The sequence below is a fragment of the Stylophora pistillata genome, chromosome 5 (assembly GCF_964205215.1).
Source record: "Stylophora pistillata chromosome 5, jaStyPist1.2, whole genome shotgun sequence".
Classification (NCBI taxonomy): Eukaryota; Metazoa; Cnidaria; class Anthozoa; order Scleractinia; family Pocilloporidae; genus Stylophora; species Stylophora pistillata.
The window spans coordinates 32,757,730-32,774,967 of record NC_142523.1 but is presented as its reverse complement, the minus strand read 5'-3'; the positions used below and the strand labels follow the sequence as shown (position 1 = coordinate 32,774,967).

General features: G+C 40.1%; 2 protein-coding genes and 1 pseudogene across 2 annotated transcripts in view; all 3 read left to right on the top strand.

Moving 5' to 3' along the window:
• The window catches only part of LOC148731525 (proton myo-inositol cotransporter-like), a 7,333-nt gene extending 389 nt beyond the window's left edge, over nt 1-6,944 (top strand). Inside the window, exons 1-5 of the mRNA XM_088762295.1 lie at nt 1-56; nt 2,791-2,950; nt 3,597-3,805; nt 4,647-4,749; nt 5,328-6,944. The exon at nt 1-56 is cut by the window's left edge and continues 389 nt beyond it. Of these exons, the coding sequence (XP_088618421.1) occupies nt 1-56; nt 2,791-2,950; nt 3,597-3,805; nt 4,647-4,749; nt 5,328-6,123 (1,324 nt within the window). The 3' untranslated portion in view covers nt 6,124-6,944. The remainder of the gene's footprint in view (nt 57-2,790; nt 2,951-3,596; nt 3,806-4,646; nt 4,750-5,327) is intronic.
• Nucleotides 6,945-7,406: 462 nt separating this feature from the next.
• On the top strand, nt 7,407-12,392 carry LOC148731524 (proton myo-inositol cotransporter-like; annotated as a pseudogene).
• Nucleotides 12,393-14,068: 1,676 nt separating this feature from the next.
• Nucleotides 14,069-16,428, top strand: LOC148731523 (uncharacterized). The gene is made up of 4 exons (XM_088761920.1): nt 14,069-14,122; nt 14,839-14,928; nt 15,013-15,081; nt 16,029-16,428. Exons 1-4 carry the CDS (start codon nt 14,069-14,071, stop codon nt 16,116-16,118), a joined length of 303 nt encoding a protein of 100 aa, XP_088618046.1. The 3' UTR covers nt 16,119-16,428.
• Nucleotides 16,429-17,238: the final 810 nt, after the last annotated feature.

Here is a 17,238-nt window from a genome sequence, read left to right as displayed (position 1 = left end):
TGCTGCATCGAGAAATGGTTTACTCGTTGGTAGGCTTATTGTCGGTCTTGGAATAGGTAAGTAAAAAAAATAAAAATGGTTTTCTGCGATATGAAAATTGGTCTCGAGATCAAAAAGATTAATAAGAGAGGTTAAGATTAAGATTAAGAGAGATATGAAGATCGATCTCACGATCAAAAAGATTAAGAGAGACTTTAAGAGCCCAGAGAACGATGACAAATGATAACTTGATCAAGTGTTCCTTAGAACTACGGCATAGTATGTCTTAATTTTTGTGGCTACAGCCTCCTTTAGGAGGATCAGCTAGGCCTTTATAGATTATGCTAGCATAATTTTTGGCATAACTTGAGCAAACTGGCACAATTTCTGTCAAGTAGCAATGCTAGCATCAGTCGCATATATTTTGATAATTATCGAATCATTTTTGATGCTACAGTTGGATCATTCTTCATCTCTACTCCCGAGCACTCTGTGACGTTATTCGATGTTTTAAGTTCTATTTAAAAAACGAGCAGCAGTGTTTTATGGGGTTTAAAGACACGAGGGGTAGCCGAGTGTTTTTAGACCCGATAAAACACGTGCTGCCAGCTTTTTAAATAGCTTCAAAGACCCGTGCCTCTCTATGGATTTTTCCAAACGTTATATGAATGCATTGAATAGCTTCAAAAACCCGTGCCTCAAGGGTTTTTTCCAAACGTGATTTGAATGCATTAAAAGTTAATTACATACAGAGGGTAAAAGTGCTCCTTGTTCGGCTGCTGTTAAAATTCAGAAAGCTTTTCCTTGAAATGCCGCCCAAAGGCGTGTTTCGAGAACTAAAAAATTCAAAGGAAGAGAGAGATTACTCGGATAGTTGTGTTACTCGGTATGCCACAAGGTGGGCTTAGAAAATTTTTGGCGAGTGGCAAAGTTCCAAAAGAAATATAGACGCCAACTTGGAGGAAATAGGATTTAGAGCTGAAGTTGAGAAAACTGCACAATTAATTTTGTGAACAATGGGAAATTGTAAAAGAACGAATTTCTGTTCTACCAAGAATTTACCAGGAAAATAAACTTTGTTGTTTACTGCGGTTAATGTTTTTCTATGTTGCCTTTTGGGGAATAATTTGGTATTATGATTAACGTGATCTTTATATAAAGATCTCTAGTGATCTTTATATAAAGATCACAGTAATCATATTTTCATTAATAATTCCGTGGTGATTTCGTTGTTTATGAATTGTACCCCGATTTCCCCCGAGACCGAAATCAAAACCCTCTCCGGGCTTTTCAGAAATACCGGCAAAAAAAGGTTCATACACGTGATCGATTTGCCTCGTGTGATAGGCTAATCAGCTCATGAATTATTAATAAGTTTTTGAAGTTTTAGTTCAAGTAGTAGCATTTGTAGTAGGGACTTTAAGTAGTCAGTACGGTAACGCCACGGAAGACGTCGATTAAAAAATAAGTATCTACTTTTAGTTAGAATTTCGAAAATGGCTACATGTGTTTACCGTGTCATAGGGTGCCAGACCTCAAACTCAACATAACGCCTAAAAGTAGCGTTGAGATCCAAATGTAAATTAAAATAATTTGCCGCTGCAGTTTCGCTTCGCACACGACGCAAATTTTGGTGATTTCACGTTGTTGTTTTGTAAAAGACGGCTAAGAAATGTACAAAGTTTGAAAACGCTCGTGCTGGGCTATTGTTCTGCCAATTTTTCTATTGTTTTTCCACGTTCTCGTTGCTGTAGCCGTCGTGGTTTGCTTAAAGTCTCTAGTTCCCTGTGAATCACTGAGCGGCGTCTGAAACGGTCTGAGCCCGGGTCTACGGTGCACCGGAACCGGAAGTTGTATTGTAGGCCATGTATAGTCTAGTACTAGTGTGCATGTTAACATGAACCACATGTTTACTTGAATTCCATTGTGAATTTCTTATAGACCAATGACTTCTAATTAAAAAATGTATTTTTTGGACTTGTTTGCCATTTTTTCAAAGAGCATACTTTTAAAAAAAGGGGCATAATTCGGAATAAAGAGCATAATTTTAGCATAATTTCGCCAAAAAAAAGCAATGCTACAAGCATAATATGCTACTTTTACTAGCATAATCTATAAAAGCCTAGGATCAGCCACATACGTTTTTGAGATGAGTGAGTGAGTGTAACAATATAATTCTGACCTTAACCCAATTTTGACCCGATGTTACTCGGTGCTACTTTTGTTTTCTTCGAAATATCCTAGTAGTTCGGCATTCGCACTCGATAGGCAGTTAAGTTCTTTCCTTTTGTGATTTCTGGCTTATAGCCACCAGTACATTACGTTTTTAGTTCTTGCCATAAAACTACGGAAAGCAGCAGAAGATGATAAGCATCTCACAATCATTTAAGGATTGCACGTGGTTAGGACAGAAGAAAACCTAGTAGAGAAGGCAGGGGATAACGCGCTTAAGCCAAGTTTAAATACATAAATTACTTGTCTAACAGACCAGAGAATGGGGAGAGAGAGTGGGTAAAGTTTCCTTTCATACTAAAACCTCCTAGTAAAACATCGTGCTCCATCCAACCATTCTCTCGACCCTAATATGTGATTCAGTAGAGATACTCCCAAGAGAAATTAGCTGTGCGTCACCCCTATTCTGGGGAGTGAAGGGTTGTGTAACCCAGTGTCCCGTTTTTGCATTGGAATAAGTTCAAATAATTTTTTTTATATAAAACTCCCACTCGAAAACTAAGAAGAAAAAAATTGAAGCAATTTGGGCTTATATTGATAACGGGTGAAAATAAATGTATTTTCTTTAATTGTTTGCAGGAGGGGCGTCTATTACGGCCCCAGTATATATTTCTGAAATTGCGCCATGGTGTATAAGAGGCCGTCTAGTCACCGTCTACTCTCTCTTTTTGGCGGGAGCTGAACTTGTCGCTGCCATTATTGATGGCATCTCTAGCCCTTACAAAAAGACAGGATGGAGGTAAAGAGATGCAGAATAATTTCTTTTGTCTAGCAAATATCATTAGCCATGGAAAGGAACAGTAAGGTCCTCAAGTTAATGTTTTACTTACATCCATCCACCAATAGTAGACAAAATATACAATATCATAGATAAAAAAAAAATTAAAAATAAAACAGTCAAAAACAAAAAAACAACAACAATGACAACAACACAGAATGTTTCCAAATATATCACTCATACTACTCACTCTGGCTCATCGGGGCCTTTGAAAAACGCCTAGTGGTCGAAAGCGCTAGTCCCGTGCCCAGAGCTTTCACGGCCAAGCAAACATTTCAGTTACAGTTGCACGGTAGGATTTGGGTACAGAGGCATTGTGCGAGTAAAGGATCCTGCGACTAAAACATAACACAATGACCCTGTCAAGGCTTGGGTACCAGCATGTGGTCGGTTCTTATTTCGATACTTGCCCGGGATAAACTCAGGCAGTACTCAGGATTTTAAGTCAGATTTCACCTTTCTAACGATCACAAAATAATCTCACTATTGCTGATGAGTTCCTGATGAAAAAAATGTTGACCTAAGACCTCCTAACCATCTCTAAGACGTATTAATAGGAAAGAAAAAAACACAACAAGTCGTCTTAAATCATATTTCCTTTCGGTAGGTTCATGTTTGGGTTAGCTGCAGTCCCGTCAGCCATCATGTTCTTGGGTTGTCTGTGGCTTCCAGAGAGTCCCAGTTGGCTTGTCAGCAGGGGTGCCTGTGAAGATGCAAGGGAAGTTCTTGTAAGACTTCGAGGAACGACAGATGTGAACGAGGAGCTGCAAGCTATACAGACCGTCTGTAAAGAAGAGGAATCCTTCGATAAGAAAAGTAAGTTTGTCAAATATTGGAGGGTTGGGGTATTGATTGACTCCTCCACACGAAGCGTAAAGTTCTTTCGAGTGGTACTGTTTACGTTTAATCCCGATGTAATCCCGACGCAATCCCGAAGGGAAGTGGGATTGGTCACGTAAGGTATTTTTGTTGTTGTTCTGTTGTCACTGCAAAATTAAAGCTACCCAGTAACAAAAATGAAAGATCGGTAAAAGAAACACCAAAATGGTTATTTTCAGCCATCTATGAGCTATTACGTACCCCTTGAGGACTTATGAAGTTTTTTACCGAGTTCGAGGTCCGTATGTAATTTACGAACCGAGTTTTTAACGCTCGGATTTATGTCCCAAGTGCAACGTACGCGGACCATAAATCCGAGCGGGACTGAAACAAGGTTCTGTTGCTTACAGTGCGGGCCGAGCGAACGAGGTTAGTAAGTTATTTAGCATATCTCCGGTTTCAAATAGGAGAGGAATTCAATTCAAACAAACTTCTGAAGTTGGTATGCCATGGAATGCGATCCCAACCTCGTTCCCAGGGCCTTTTCCCTTTCTCACCCCACCCCCAACTAAGGAAAAAGGCCCTGGGGACGAGGTTGATACGCTCCAGTAAATTGACCAATCACAGCGCATGTATTAATTGAGAGAAATTATAATCAATTTAACTTCGTTTCCAAGTTAAATCCAAGCGGAAAGAAAACCAAGTCTGTAAATTACAGTAAGGATCTCAAACTCGGCTATTAACAGGTATTTATGCTGTACTAGGTGGTTGCATCGCAATGGTTTATGAGTAGAACCCTAGTGTAGTTGTGTAATAAAAAGTTGCCATTTGTTTTCAGGCAGATTTTATGAGATGTTGACTACTTCAAGTACAAGGGAAGCTCTTTTGGTTGGCTGCATGTTAATAACAATGCAAGAGCTGTCTGGGATTAATATTGTTATGTAAGTAAAAATGTTTATCAACCTTTAAAGTTAAAGGCTAAGATTAAAGATCATTAACCATGGCCGGCAGAATACGCACATAGGTTTGGCTAGGGGCTGATTTAAGGGGGCTTTTGCATAAATCAACCGCGTAAATCATTAGTTATCTTGTCAATCGTAAAGAATGCAGCGCATCTAAAATAACCCCTTCCCCCTCCTCTCTTAGAGGCGCGGTGGCCTCATGGTTAGTGCGCTCGATTCCGGATCGAGTGGTCCGGGTTCGAGGCCTGGCCGGGGACAGTGTGTTGCGTTCTTGAGCAAGACACTTTACTCTCACAGTGCCTCTCTTCACCCAGGAGAATTAAAAGGGGACCGGCGAATGTAATGCTGGGGGTAACCTTGGGATGCACTAGCATTCCATCCAGGGGAGGGTAGAATTACTCCTAGTCGCTTCATGCTACGGAAACCGGAGTTAAGCGCCGGCCTGATGAGCCACATGGTTCGTGAGTAGCCTTTTACCCCCTTTACCTCCCTCCCCTCTTGAACATCAAAACAAGAATAAAACAAATTCTTAATAAGAGTGTGCTTTGTGCTTCCAGGTTTTACAGTTCAACTATCATACAGATGTCGGGCGTGCAGGAAGACCAACTCGCCCTCTGGCTGGCTGTGGTGGTCTATTTTACTAGTTTCGCTTTCACTTTCGTTGGATTGTATCTGGTAGAGAAACTAGGACGCCGTAAGCTACTATTAGGAAGTCTTGCGGGAGTCATTCTTTGTTTGTCTCTACTGGGTGGTGCATTTTATTTGGCGAAGCAACACGATGCTGCCATAAGTTTTAACGAGAGAGCGCCTTCTAATATCAGCAACAGTTGTCCCGCCGTCGGATATTGCCTGGATTGCCTCAGAGTCGGAGAAAAATGTGGATTTTGTTACGCTAAAGACTCAGCTAATAATCCTATGAGTGGCTCGTGCGTTCCAATTAATGTATCTTCTAATGACAACATGGCCGCGTTTGGAAGATGCGGTCGCAAGGATCATACAGTCACATGGTCGTACCAAGCGTGTCCATACAAGTATGCCTGGTTAGCAACCGTAGCCCTTGTTTTATATATCGTTGCGCTCGCTCCAGGGATGGGGCCACTGCCGTGGACGATAAACTCTGAGATATACCCTCTGTGGGCCCGTAGCACAGCATATGGGTTTGCTTCAGCAGTAAAATGGACTTGTAATGGGTTGCTTTCGATGACTTTTCTCTCTCTAACTGAATGGATTACCAGTTTTGGTGTGTTCTGGCTGTACGGAGGAATGTCGCTTCTAGGGTGGCTGTTTTTCTTTGCTTATCTTCCTGAGACGAAGAATAAATCGCCAGAGGAATTGGAATATTTGTTTTCATAGCATGTAATAATATTATCGTGAAAAATATGGAACACGTGAGAAGGAACCTCTCGCTACAACTTAGCGAGAGGCTCGAACCTAGGTTCTCTGGGAAACTTTGTTTTTTTTTAAAAAAAATTATGAAACAGGCTTCAAGTTAATGAAAGTTAAAAAAATCGCTTTTACATTACCTCATTCTTTGATTGGTTTAGAGAACTCGCACAGTTTTTGTTCACGAATCAGATGAAAAAACTTCCGTCATTGAGAGCCTCATTCATTTCATTAATCAATTTGATTTCTCATCAGCTGCTCGTAATGTTGATCTCGTTTCTGATTGGCTGTCGTTATTACGCTTGTTTCAGTATAACAGCACTCAGTACAAAAGGGCTTTAAGTGCGCAATTTGGGAAATGCCTTGTTGTAGTCTGGCTGCTCAATCCTCTACAGAAGGAAATGGCAACTTTAATACCTGGACACGAGTTCTGTTTTCAAAGCAGGCGTGATGAAAAAGACGAGTCGTTCAGCTCGATCCAAACTCACGAGATTTCAACCGATTTTTGATGAATTTAACAAAACTGGAACATAATCTTCGGTCGGTAACCTTAAAATAAATATCTGATGAAACGCAAATTAAAAAAGAAGAGCACTGCACTGGTACAAAGTGCGACTTATTCTGTTGTTTTTAAAGTATCTTCCAATATTCTTTTTATTTTTGAACCCTTTCACTCCCAAGATCTCATCAGCAATTCTCCTTACTGTCTGCCATAGAATTCTTATGATAATAGTTTAGAGAACTTGGTTTGGGATCAACTAATAACCCTTAACTCATAGTTGAAGCTCAGGTCATTGGTATTCCTCTCTCAGGTCTTTGGTATACTGACAGAGGCAGACCACACAGTGTGGTCTGCCTGTGGTGTTATAAGGGTGACTGAATAATGAAGTCTAAATCTTCCGAGACACCTGTCTTTGTTGATGTATTAATGCACAGGGGCTCTTTACGTTAGATGAAATTGGGCTTATGCATTCGATAATCACTCTAGATCCTCTTTGCCTTCTATTCACCTGCGGACGATTCATTTAAGAACCGCAAATTTTGTCCAGCGGCTCAGGACGACGTTTATTAATTCGCACTAAAAATGGAACACGAAATAGGGAAGTTTCTAGACGCTGATGTCAAGTTATCAATTTAAAAGGGCCTCTTTGGCTATAAAATTTGTATAGAAAAAGTGAGAACTGAGTGCCCAAAGTTAATTGGTTTCAGACGGGTTTCGTCGATCATGAGGTAAAACTTTATCCACGAGGGAAATGGTTGACAAGTCCTTTGACTACTGGTTCTTGGAGGAAAATGGCCCGCGAGTAATTGATTAGACACGGAATCGTATAATCCTTTTAATTAGTTTTTATTCGATCTTCAAAAAATAATACATAGTTCTTGAGCGATCTAACAGCAAGCGATTCCTGACAATTTCATGCTGGAAAGCGAAATGATGATACTAAAATTCCAACTGATTACAAACACACTACTCACTTCTGTGGCGCAATCCAATCAAAACTCCAGTACCAAGAAACAGGTTAGCAAAATTCTCTCAGGACACTTTAGGCAGCGAGGTACGTAGAAAAAGGACTGATCGCTCTCAAGCGCGTGTTACCGCAAAAATGTCACATAAACTCAAAGGTCAGCCTTAAGCGATCACGCAATGGGCTGTAAACACGTGGTCAATTACTAATTAAATGTCATTAAACGGATTAATAAATTAAAATATTATTGACTTTTGATTAAAAGAAACAACTACGATCTGTTTACATGTGATTATTTAAATGGAACGTGAGTTTGTTAAGTAGTCGACCGAACGTGGAGCGTCATGGAACAAAAAAACGTATAATCAAATACTTGTACTTGACGACAAAACCGAGCGGGGACAATTACTGAAAAGTTCCAATGCTACTGTAAAACAAAGAATCCCAGCGTGTGTCTTTACATTTGCACTGTCTTCGCCGCAGTCGATAGTTTTGCGATAGATTATAACTTTGCTGTCGTTTCTGGAGCAATGATCGTTATAAAGCAAGAGTTTCATTTGCCGTCATTTTGGCAAGAGGTCCTTATAAGCGTAGGAATTGTTACAGCTATATTGGGAGCTCTGCTAGGAGGTTTTCTGAATCGACGATTTGGGAGAAAACCAGTGCTTTTAGCTTGTGCAATGGTGTTTACGATTGGAGCCGTGGTCGAGGCAGTTGCTACATCGAGAAATGTTTTACTCAGTTATTCTCCTCTCTTTCTGCCGTACAATTTTTATGATGTTAGTTTAGAGAACTTGGTATTGGATCAGCTGATAATCCCTTATTGATATTTTTCTTTATCCTCGTCACTTGTCTGCTTCATATTGTATTGCAGTTGTATGGAAAAATTCTGCCTTTGTCACTCACGAGAGTAAAACGATTTTGGCTGAAAAGGGTAAATGTCGAAGCAAGCCATCAGCTCATGCATATAGATCGACCGGGATGGTGTTAAGTCGATATTTCTTGCATCTGACACCGAAGAGGCTCAATAGGTCAATATCCATGCAGAGATCCCTGATTCTGTGGAACAAAAAAAAATACAAAGAACAAAAACCGCTGCCGATCCCAATCTCAAAGCGTATGATAGGGTACACTACTGAGATGGTGCACCTGGGAGGTTTGCTAAGCACTTAATTAAGCTAAAGTCGCTCTCAGCTATCGCCTCGCGCGTCTCTTACGCTTCTTTCGTGCTTAGCAACCTTCTGCGTACATCCATTACTATGTACAGTATGGCGTTTACCATTTGTTTCGTAACATAACATTGATACGTTGTAACAAGAGTTTTCTTTTATTTAACAAATCTTACGTGACCAGAAAAAACAAGCGCGCGCGGAAACTTTGCATTTGCTCACGTAACCAGTGCACACCCATGGGCAAATGGTGGACGCTGAATTGATCAATCAGAGCGCGCAATTTACTTTGGTTATGTTAGAAAACCTCCTGGTAAAAACTCGTGCTTCATGCAACCATTCTCTTGACCCTAATATCTGATTCAGTAGAGATACTCCAGGGATGGTAGGGTTAAGTGTCCCATTTTGGAATAAGTCAAAAGAAGAATAAAAAAATTTGAGTAATTTGGTTTTGTAGTGATAACGGGTGAAAATAAATGTATTTAATTTCTTAAATTGTTTTCGGGAGGGCTGTCTATTACGGCGCCAGTGTATATTTCAGAAATTGCGCCATGGCGTATAAGGGGTCGTCTAGTCACCGTCTACTCTCTATTTTTTGCGGGAGCCGAACTTCTCGCTGCCATTATTGACAGCATCTTTAGCCCTCAGAAAAAGACAGGATGGAGGTAAAGAAATATAGAATAATCTTTTTTTGTCTAGCAAATATTTAACCATGGAAAGTAAAAGAGAGATTTTCAAGTTTATGTTTTACCTACATCCATCCACCCATAGTCGACAAAATATGCAATGTCATAGATTAAGGGTAAAAAAAAAGACAAAAACAAAGAAACAAACAAAAAACAGCAATAACAACAACGCAGTATGTTTCCAAATCTATCTCTCAAACTACTTACCCTGGGAGAAGGAGTGTGTTGTGCAATTTGTGCAAACAACGGCTGTGAATAGGATATAGATTGCAAGTATCACACAACACAGCGATGAAATGTCTGCCAATGTGCGAATTTTGCGATGTTGTGGTGTGCATTCGAGCTATCAATATCAAGTTACCCCTTAAGAGTCTTAAACAACCACACCTGATAGTCAGTCATGGTATTTTTAACGCGCATAACTTTTAAATCAGGCTCAAAACAAAATTGCAAATGGAGCCTACGTTATTCTGTTGCGAAAACTCATTAGGTGGCACGAAGCGTATTGGTTTGGTGCTACTCCTACAGGTGACATGATTGTCTGTCGCATGCACATTTCCCCCCCTTCCACTTCTCTCTTGATTCCCATATTGCTTTAACAGGTTTCTCCGACAGCTCCCAGTGATCGAAGGCACTAGTCTCGTTCCCAGACCTTTCACGGCCAAGCGAACATTTTAGTTACAGTTACACGGTAGGACCTGGGTACAAGATTAGAGAGGCACTGTGCGAGTAAAGGTTCCCGCGACTAAAACATAACACAACGACCCTGTCAAGGCTTGGATACCAGTATGTGGTGGATTCCTGTTTCGATACTTGCCCGGGATAGACTCAGGCAGTACCTGGGCTTTTGAGTCAGATTTCACCCCTTTAACAATAAAAAAATAATCTCACTATAATTACTGATGAGTTCCTGATGAAGAAAAAGTTGACACAACACCTCCTAACCATCTCTAAGACGTATTAAAAAGAAAGGAAAAAACACAACAAGTGGTATTAAATCATAATTCCCTTCGGTAGATTCATGTTTGGTTTAGCTGCAGTTCCGTCAAGCATCATGTTCTTGGGTTGTCAACGGCTTCTGCAGATATTCCAAGTTGGCTCGTCAGCAGGGGTGCCTGTGAAGATGCAAGGAAAGTTCTTGTAAGACTTAGAGGAACGACAGATGTGAACAAAGAGTTGCAAGCTATACAGGCCGTTTGTAAAGAACAAGAGTCCTATGATAAGAAGAGTAAGTTTGTCAAATATTGGAGGGTTGGGGGTATTGATTGGCGCATCCACATTAAGCGTAAGGTTCTTTCGAGTGGTACTGTTTGCGTTTGATCCCTATGTAGTCTCACTGCAATCCCGAAGGAGATTGGGTGTGGTCATGTGAGGTATTTTTTATTGTCGTCCTGTCGTCACTGCAAAATTAAAGCTACTTAGTAAGAAAAATGAAAGATCGGTAAAAGAAACACCAAAATGGTTATTTTCAGCCATCTATGAGCTATTACACACTTCCCCTTGAGAACTTATTAAGCTTTTTCACCGAGTTCGAGGTCTTTACTGTAATTTACGAACCGAGTTTTTAACGCTCCGATTTATGGCCCAAGGGCAACGTGCGTGGACCATAAATCCGAGCGGGAAAACAAAGTAATGTTACTTACATTGCGGGCTGAGTGAACGAGCTAGGTTAGAGGGTTATTCAGCATATCTCAGGTTTCAAATAGAAGGGGAAGACTTCAGTTCAAACAAACTTCTGAAGTTGGCAGGCCATGGAATACAGTCCCCAGGGCCTTTTCCATTTCCCACTCCACCCCCAACAAAGGAAAAATGCCCTGGAGACGAGGTTGATACGGTCCACTAAATAGTCATTTTTACAGTTGTGGGCTCGGTGGCCAAGCCTTTGAACAGGAGTGAGGCTAAGGGTGACCCTGTTGTGATAGAGACTTGTATCTAGTTAGCATGATAACAAAGAAATTTGCATTTGAAATGCAGCAACGTCTCTATCATTACAAGGTCACCCTTAGCCTCACTCCTGTTCAAAGGCTTAGCAACCAAGCCCACAACTGTAAAAGGGACTATTGACCACTCACAGCGCATGTATTAATCGAGAGAAATTATTATAAATTTAACTTCGTTTCCAAGTTAAATCCAAGTCGGAAAAAAAACCTGGTCTGTAACTTACAGTACGAATCTCAAACTCAGCTAGTAGATGGTAGTTATGTTGTAGTAGATGGTTGTATCGTGACAGTTTATGAGTAAAACCCTAGTGTGTGATCATTGAAACGAAAGGTTGCCATTTATTTTCAGGTAGGTTTTATGAGATGTTGACCACTTCAAGTACAATGAAAGCTCTTTTGGTTGGCTGCATGTTGATATCAATGCAAGAGCTGTTTGGAATTAATATTGTCATGTAAGTAAGAATGTTTTATAGACCTTAAAAGTTAAAGGCTTAAATTAAAGATCACTAACCAAGCCCCGCAGAATACGCGCATAGTTTTGACTATGGGCTGATTTAACGGGGCTTTTGCATAAATCAACCGCGTAAATCATGAGTTATCTTATCAATCGTAAAGACTGCAGCGCATCTAAACCCCCCCCCCCCCACCCTCTTGAACATTAAGAGAAGAATAAAACAAATTCTTAATAAGAGTGTGCTTTCTGTTTCCAGGTTTTACACTACAACTATCATACAAATGTCGGGCGTGCAGGAAGATCAACTCGCCCTCTGGCTGGCTGTGGTGGTCTATTTTACTGGTTTCGCTTTCACTTTCGTTGGATTGTTTCTGGTAGAGAAACTAGGACGCAATAAACCACTATTAGGAAGTCTTGCGGGGATCATTTTTTGTTTGTTCCTACTGGGTGGTGCATTTTACTTGAAGAAGCAACACGATGCTGCCATAACTTTTAACGAGAGTAGCAATTGGTTCATGCTTTAGCGTGCACTATCGAGTTATGGAGCACGCGGGAAGTTTGGAGAGCACGAAAGAAGCGTAAGAGTTGCCCGAGGCGATAGCCAAGGGAAACTCTAGCTTCTTGAGTGCTCTCCAAACTTCCCACGTGCTCCATAACTCGATAGTGCACAGCTGAGAGCATGAACCAATTGTTTTAGAACATAGCCGGTGGAATTTTGCATCAAATCCGACGCGAAAAACGGACAACAATATCAGTTGAAGCGAATCGTGACGGCGCTGTTTCCGAGTCTCCTTTTCCTTTGTTTTTTTCTTCTTCTGCCTCATTTAAGAGCTCTAGCCCAATGGAAAAGGTCGAAACATTGTCTTCGTTTTCGGACTAGTAGGCCGAGTTTCTGTTTGTATCCATTATTGTCGCGAAATATATTATTTTTCCCCGCGCTAACAATGGCCGCTCGCGCGAAAAAAAAAGTTCTGGCGAAGTCGGATTTGCTGACGCTATCAGCGTGCACTATCGGGATTTTGAGCACGCTCACGTATAATGAATTTAATTGCGCGACTCTGCTAGCTATGTTCTAAACTCTGAGATATATCCTTTGTGGGCCCGTAGCACAGCATATGGGTTTGCTTCAGCAGTAAAATGGACTTGTAATGGTTGCTTTCGATGAATTTTTTCTCTCTAACTGAAGGGATTACCAGTTCTCTCCAGGGATGGGGCCATTGCCATGAACGAGAAACTCTGAGTATATCCTTTATGGGCCCATAGCACTGCATATAGGTTTGCTTCAGCAGTAAAATGGACTTGTAATGGGTTGCTTTCGGTCACTTTTCTCTCTCTAACTGAATGGATTACCAGTTTTGGCGTGTCCTGGCTATACGGGGAATGTCACTTCTAGGGTGGCTGCTTCAGTTTCTTTGCTTATCTTCCTGAGACCAAGAATAAATCGCCAGAGGAATTGGAATATTTTTTTTCATTGCATATAATGATATCATCGTGAAAAATATGGAACACGCGTGAAGGAACCTCCAGCTAAAACTTAGGGACATGCTCGAACCCAGGCGCTCTGGAAAATTTTGTTTCTTCGTCAAAATTATGAAATAATCTTCAAATTAATGTAAGTTAAAAAAAATCGGTTTTACAACCCTTCATTCTTTGATTGGTTTAGAGAACTCGCACAGTTTTTGTTAACGAATCAGATGAAAAAACTACGTCATTGAGAGCCTCTTTCATTTCATTAATCAATTTTGATTTTCATTAGTTCCTCATAATGTTGATCGGGAATGATAAATTAAATTTACCCAACGTGTTTGCCTCATAAATTAAAATTGAATATTAAAGTTGATGTGAGAGACCGATTTGACCGTCCCGCCGCCGACTGAGGGGACGCAAATCGTCTGCACTGGAAGTATCTCGGAAAGTCCCATACATTTTCTTAGACTAAAAGTCGAAGAAAATGTATGGGACTTTTTGAGCGCTCCAGGCAGCTTTCCTGTAAGGCGTCATAATCTTGTTGCTGCTGACATCGATGTGACAGATAGTTGCTTTTACAGTGTTTTCTTTACCGGCTTATACTTGTCATCAAGTTTCAATAAGACGGCTCTCATTTTTCGCGAGAACAATGAAGTTTTTGTAAATTATGAGATCGGATGTAAGAGAACGTTTTCAACTAATTCGCTCTTCTTGCTTAGGAAACATTAATAAAATGTTGGCGGACCTTGAGGCCTCCACTAAGCAGGAAATACCATATAAACGGGAGGTAAAATCGCCAAAAAAATACTCCTGAGGAGAAACGAAAACAAAATATAGAATGGAGAAAGCGAAAGCGTCAGCAGAAGAAAGCGGGTAATCTGGCTCTGCACGCTAATACTGAGGTTCTGCCTTGTCACGATCGGCGATCGCTTAAAATATTGCAGAGGAGTAATTCCACAAACTTCTGTTGTGAGCACATACCAGTAACTATGCTTGCTTAATGCATCACTGACGAAGCGAGAGAAGGTCGAAAAACCTTTCCTCGGCGCCATTTTTGGGAAAATGACTAAGAAAACTGCATTCACTACAAAGCAATCTGGGAAAAAAAAAACCGAACATTGTCCAGATCCAAAAAAAAAACATTGTCCAGATCCAACCGAAAGGGGCGCTGACAATATTAACCATGCAAACGTTGACATAAAAACCACATATTTAATGAGATTAAATCGCCTAGGGAGTTTCATATGAACTTCCAGTGCAGCCGATTTGCGTCCCCTGATACTGAGGCATTAAACAAAAGTTGCCACAAGTTATCTTTATGGTTTAAAACAGGAGTGAATCAGTTTTGTTCATTGAAAGTTGCTAACGAAATTAGCAATTCTTATAAGCGACTTATCTGCGACTTGCTACTTTCTTGCGACTTATCTGCGACTTGCTACTTTCTTGCGACTTAGTTGCGACTTTCTTGCTACTTTCTTGCGACTTAGCTGCCTGGCTACCTAGCTGGGCCGAGTGGGACGCAGGCTAGGTTGCATTGCCGATAAACAACATAGATTCTCTAAGACAACAGCTAGTTCCGGAGGTCCGAACCAGGTATTTTGACACTTTCTCCTGTCATTCGTTCAAATTAGAAATGCTGAAGGTACAAAAACTTATATTTGGCTTCATTCTCTTTAGATTTTCAATTTTTTAAAAGAAAAACGAGGGATTAAAGATGGCGTTTGCCAACAGTTTAAAGACGAAAGGGTAAGAATCCATTACGAACTGTTTCCTGTACTGGACTCGAGATTGTGGCGCACTTAAATTTGATATCTCAGATTGTCTTTTTACACTCTCCTTACCTTCTTGTTACATCTGGTTTACTTTCGAGAAACCTTTAATCACTTAACTTCAAGATGGGACGGTTATTTGTGCTTCACTGGGAATAGTTTTGACCCTTTTCATAAATGGCTGCCAATTAAATTTTTTTTGTAAGTATTAAAACTAGCCAGACTAACCTCGGTTTTGAGTTAATAATTTGAAAGAAATTTTACTCCCAAACGAGTTTAGTGAAGTTAATTTCATTGCATACAAAAGAATTTTTATATTTGGTAGCTATTTATCATTCCTAGAATCCAAAGTAATTGATTTGGAAATAATTGGATGAGAGAAAAAAATTTTTTTTTTAAAATTTATTTACTTCCAAATTGGACAAGCATGTAGTCCTTTACCCACTAATTTATGTAACATTCCAAAGTAGGTGAACTTGATGTAGGGCAAATGTTGGGCCTGATATATGGCATGTACATGTACATGTTGAACATGATATACGGCAAATGTTGCTTGTATACATATGGAATTTCTCTTCTTGTATTTAACTCAAGATCTTACTTATTTACTGCTTGATATATTGAGTTGAACACTTGCAGAGAAATTCCATATAAACACAAGATCTTATTTGTTTGCTGTACATGATATATTGAGTTGAGCACTTCCATATCTGTGTACATCCATGTATTATTCTATAGTATCTGTTGCCATATTTTCCTTTTTGTGTTTCTTATCTTGGGAAATATACCCATAGGACCCGCAAGTATTTTATGTATTTTTTTTCACAGTTTACGTATTCGTATTACACCTCAAGTGGCTTATTTTACTTGAATAGTTTGACTCCATACTATTCTCTAAGATAAACTCATTTTTCCTTACTACAGATGGACTTTACAGCTGTGAGGATGGCAACAGATGGAGATTTGCAAGCTCTTGGTTCGGTTTGGGGGGGCGACATACTTGCACTGAGATAATAAGGATAATGCTGCTCATCGCAATAGAGGATTAATTATTCTTTTCTTTTTATACATGTCATTCATGTCTACTCTGATAGGTTGTGTTAACATAACACTTTTAAAACGGAATGGAAAATAGTTCGTTACGTGCTATTTACTTTGCTGTTCTACCTTATGAGTTCATAGATTTCGAATTACCAGGCCAGATGATATCTTTACAATACACTGTACTGTAAAGAGTGTGAATGGTGGGTCAGGCAATTTCTCTCCCCCACAGGTGTGTAGTTTATGAATTAAAATAATCCGTTCTTAGTGTCAAGAGTTTAAGTTCCTTTCCACATTTAGAAAACATGTTGGAAACGGAGAAGAAATAACGTTGATTTTAATTAGCATTTTTAATTGATTTACTTTTGTGGCTCGGTATCCAGCTACAAAATGATAGCGGCATTAGATCTGACCAACAATAAATACCTTGCGATGTACATTTGGCCACACTGAATATTTGCGAACCTAACATAGCCCCTTGACTAACCGCATAGAAAGCTTTGTTTTTGAGTGTACCAAAAACACTGCTCATGCTGGGTAGCCTGTGAACAGGAATGAAATTCAACCATTCTTCTATGGTATGGCATTAATATGGTCTAGTAGATCTAAGTAGAGTTGGAGAGCTTTCTCTGCTGTTGTAGCTGGTTCTAGACCTTCATCCTCCATGATTAGATCGCAGAGCTCTTTAATGTAAGGACATCCTTTCGCTTGTGGTTGCTCGGCACACGTATCCTGTGCGATTTCGATTTCGTCGATGTCAACAGGAGTCATGTAATCTTGACTCTCAGCTGATGCTGGAACGAAGTAGAGTACATCTGGCTTTCCCGACGGAGATTCCACATTGCTAGACGGTCGAATTCGGTGAACATTCCATTCCAGTACAGCTCTGTGTAGTTCACTTTGTATGACATCCATGAAACAGAACTTCAGGCATTCGCGGTGTATTATATCATCATCGTGATACAAACCAGAATATCTCAAGTCCTTAAAAAATGTAATCCACCATTCTGCACATCCTTGCCTCAAACGTCCCCACCTGGGTTCAATTCTTTGGTTTGCTGTAGGTTTCCCATACATGAAACTTATATCACCT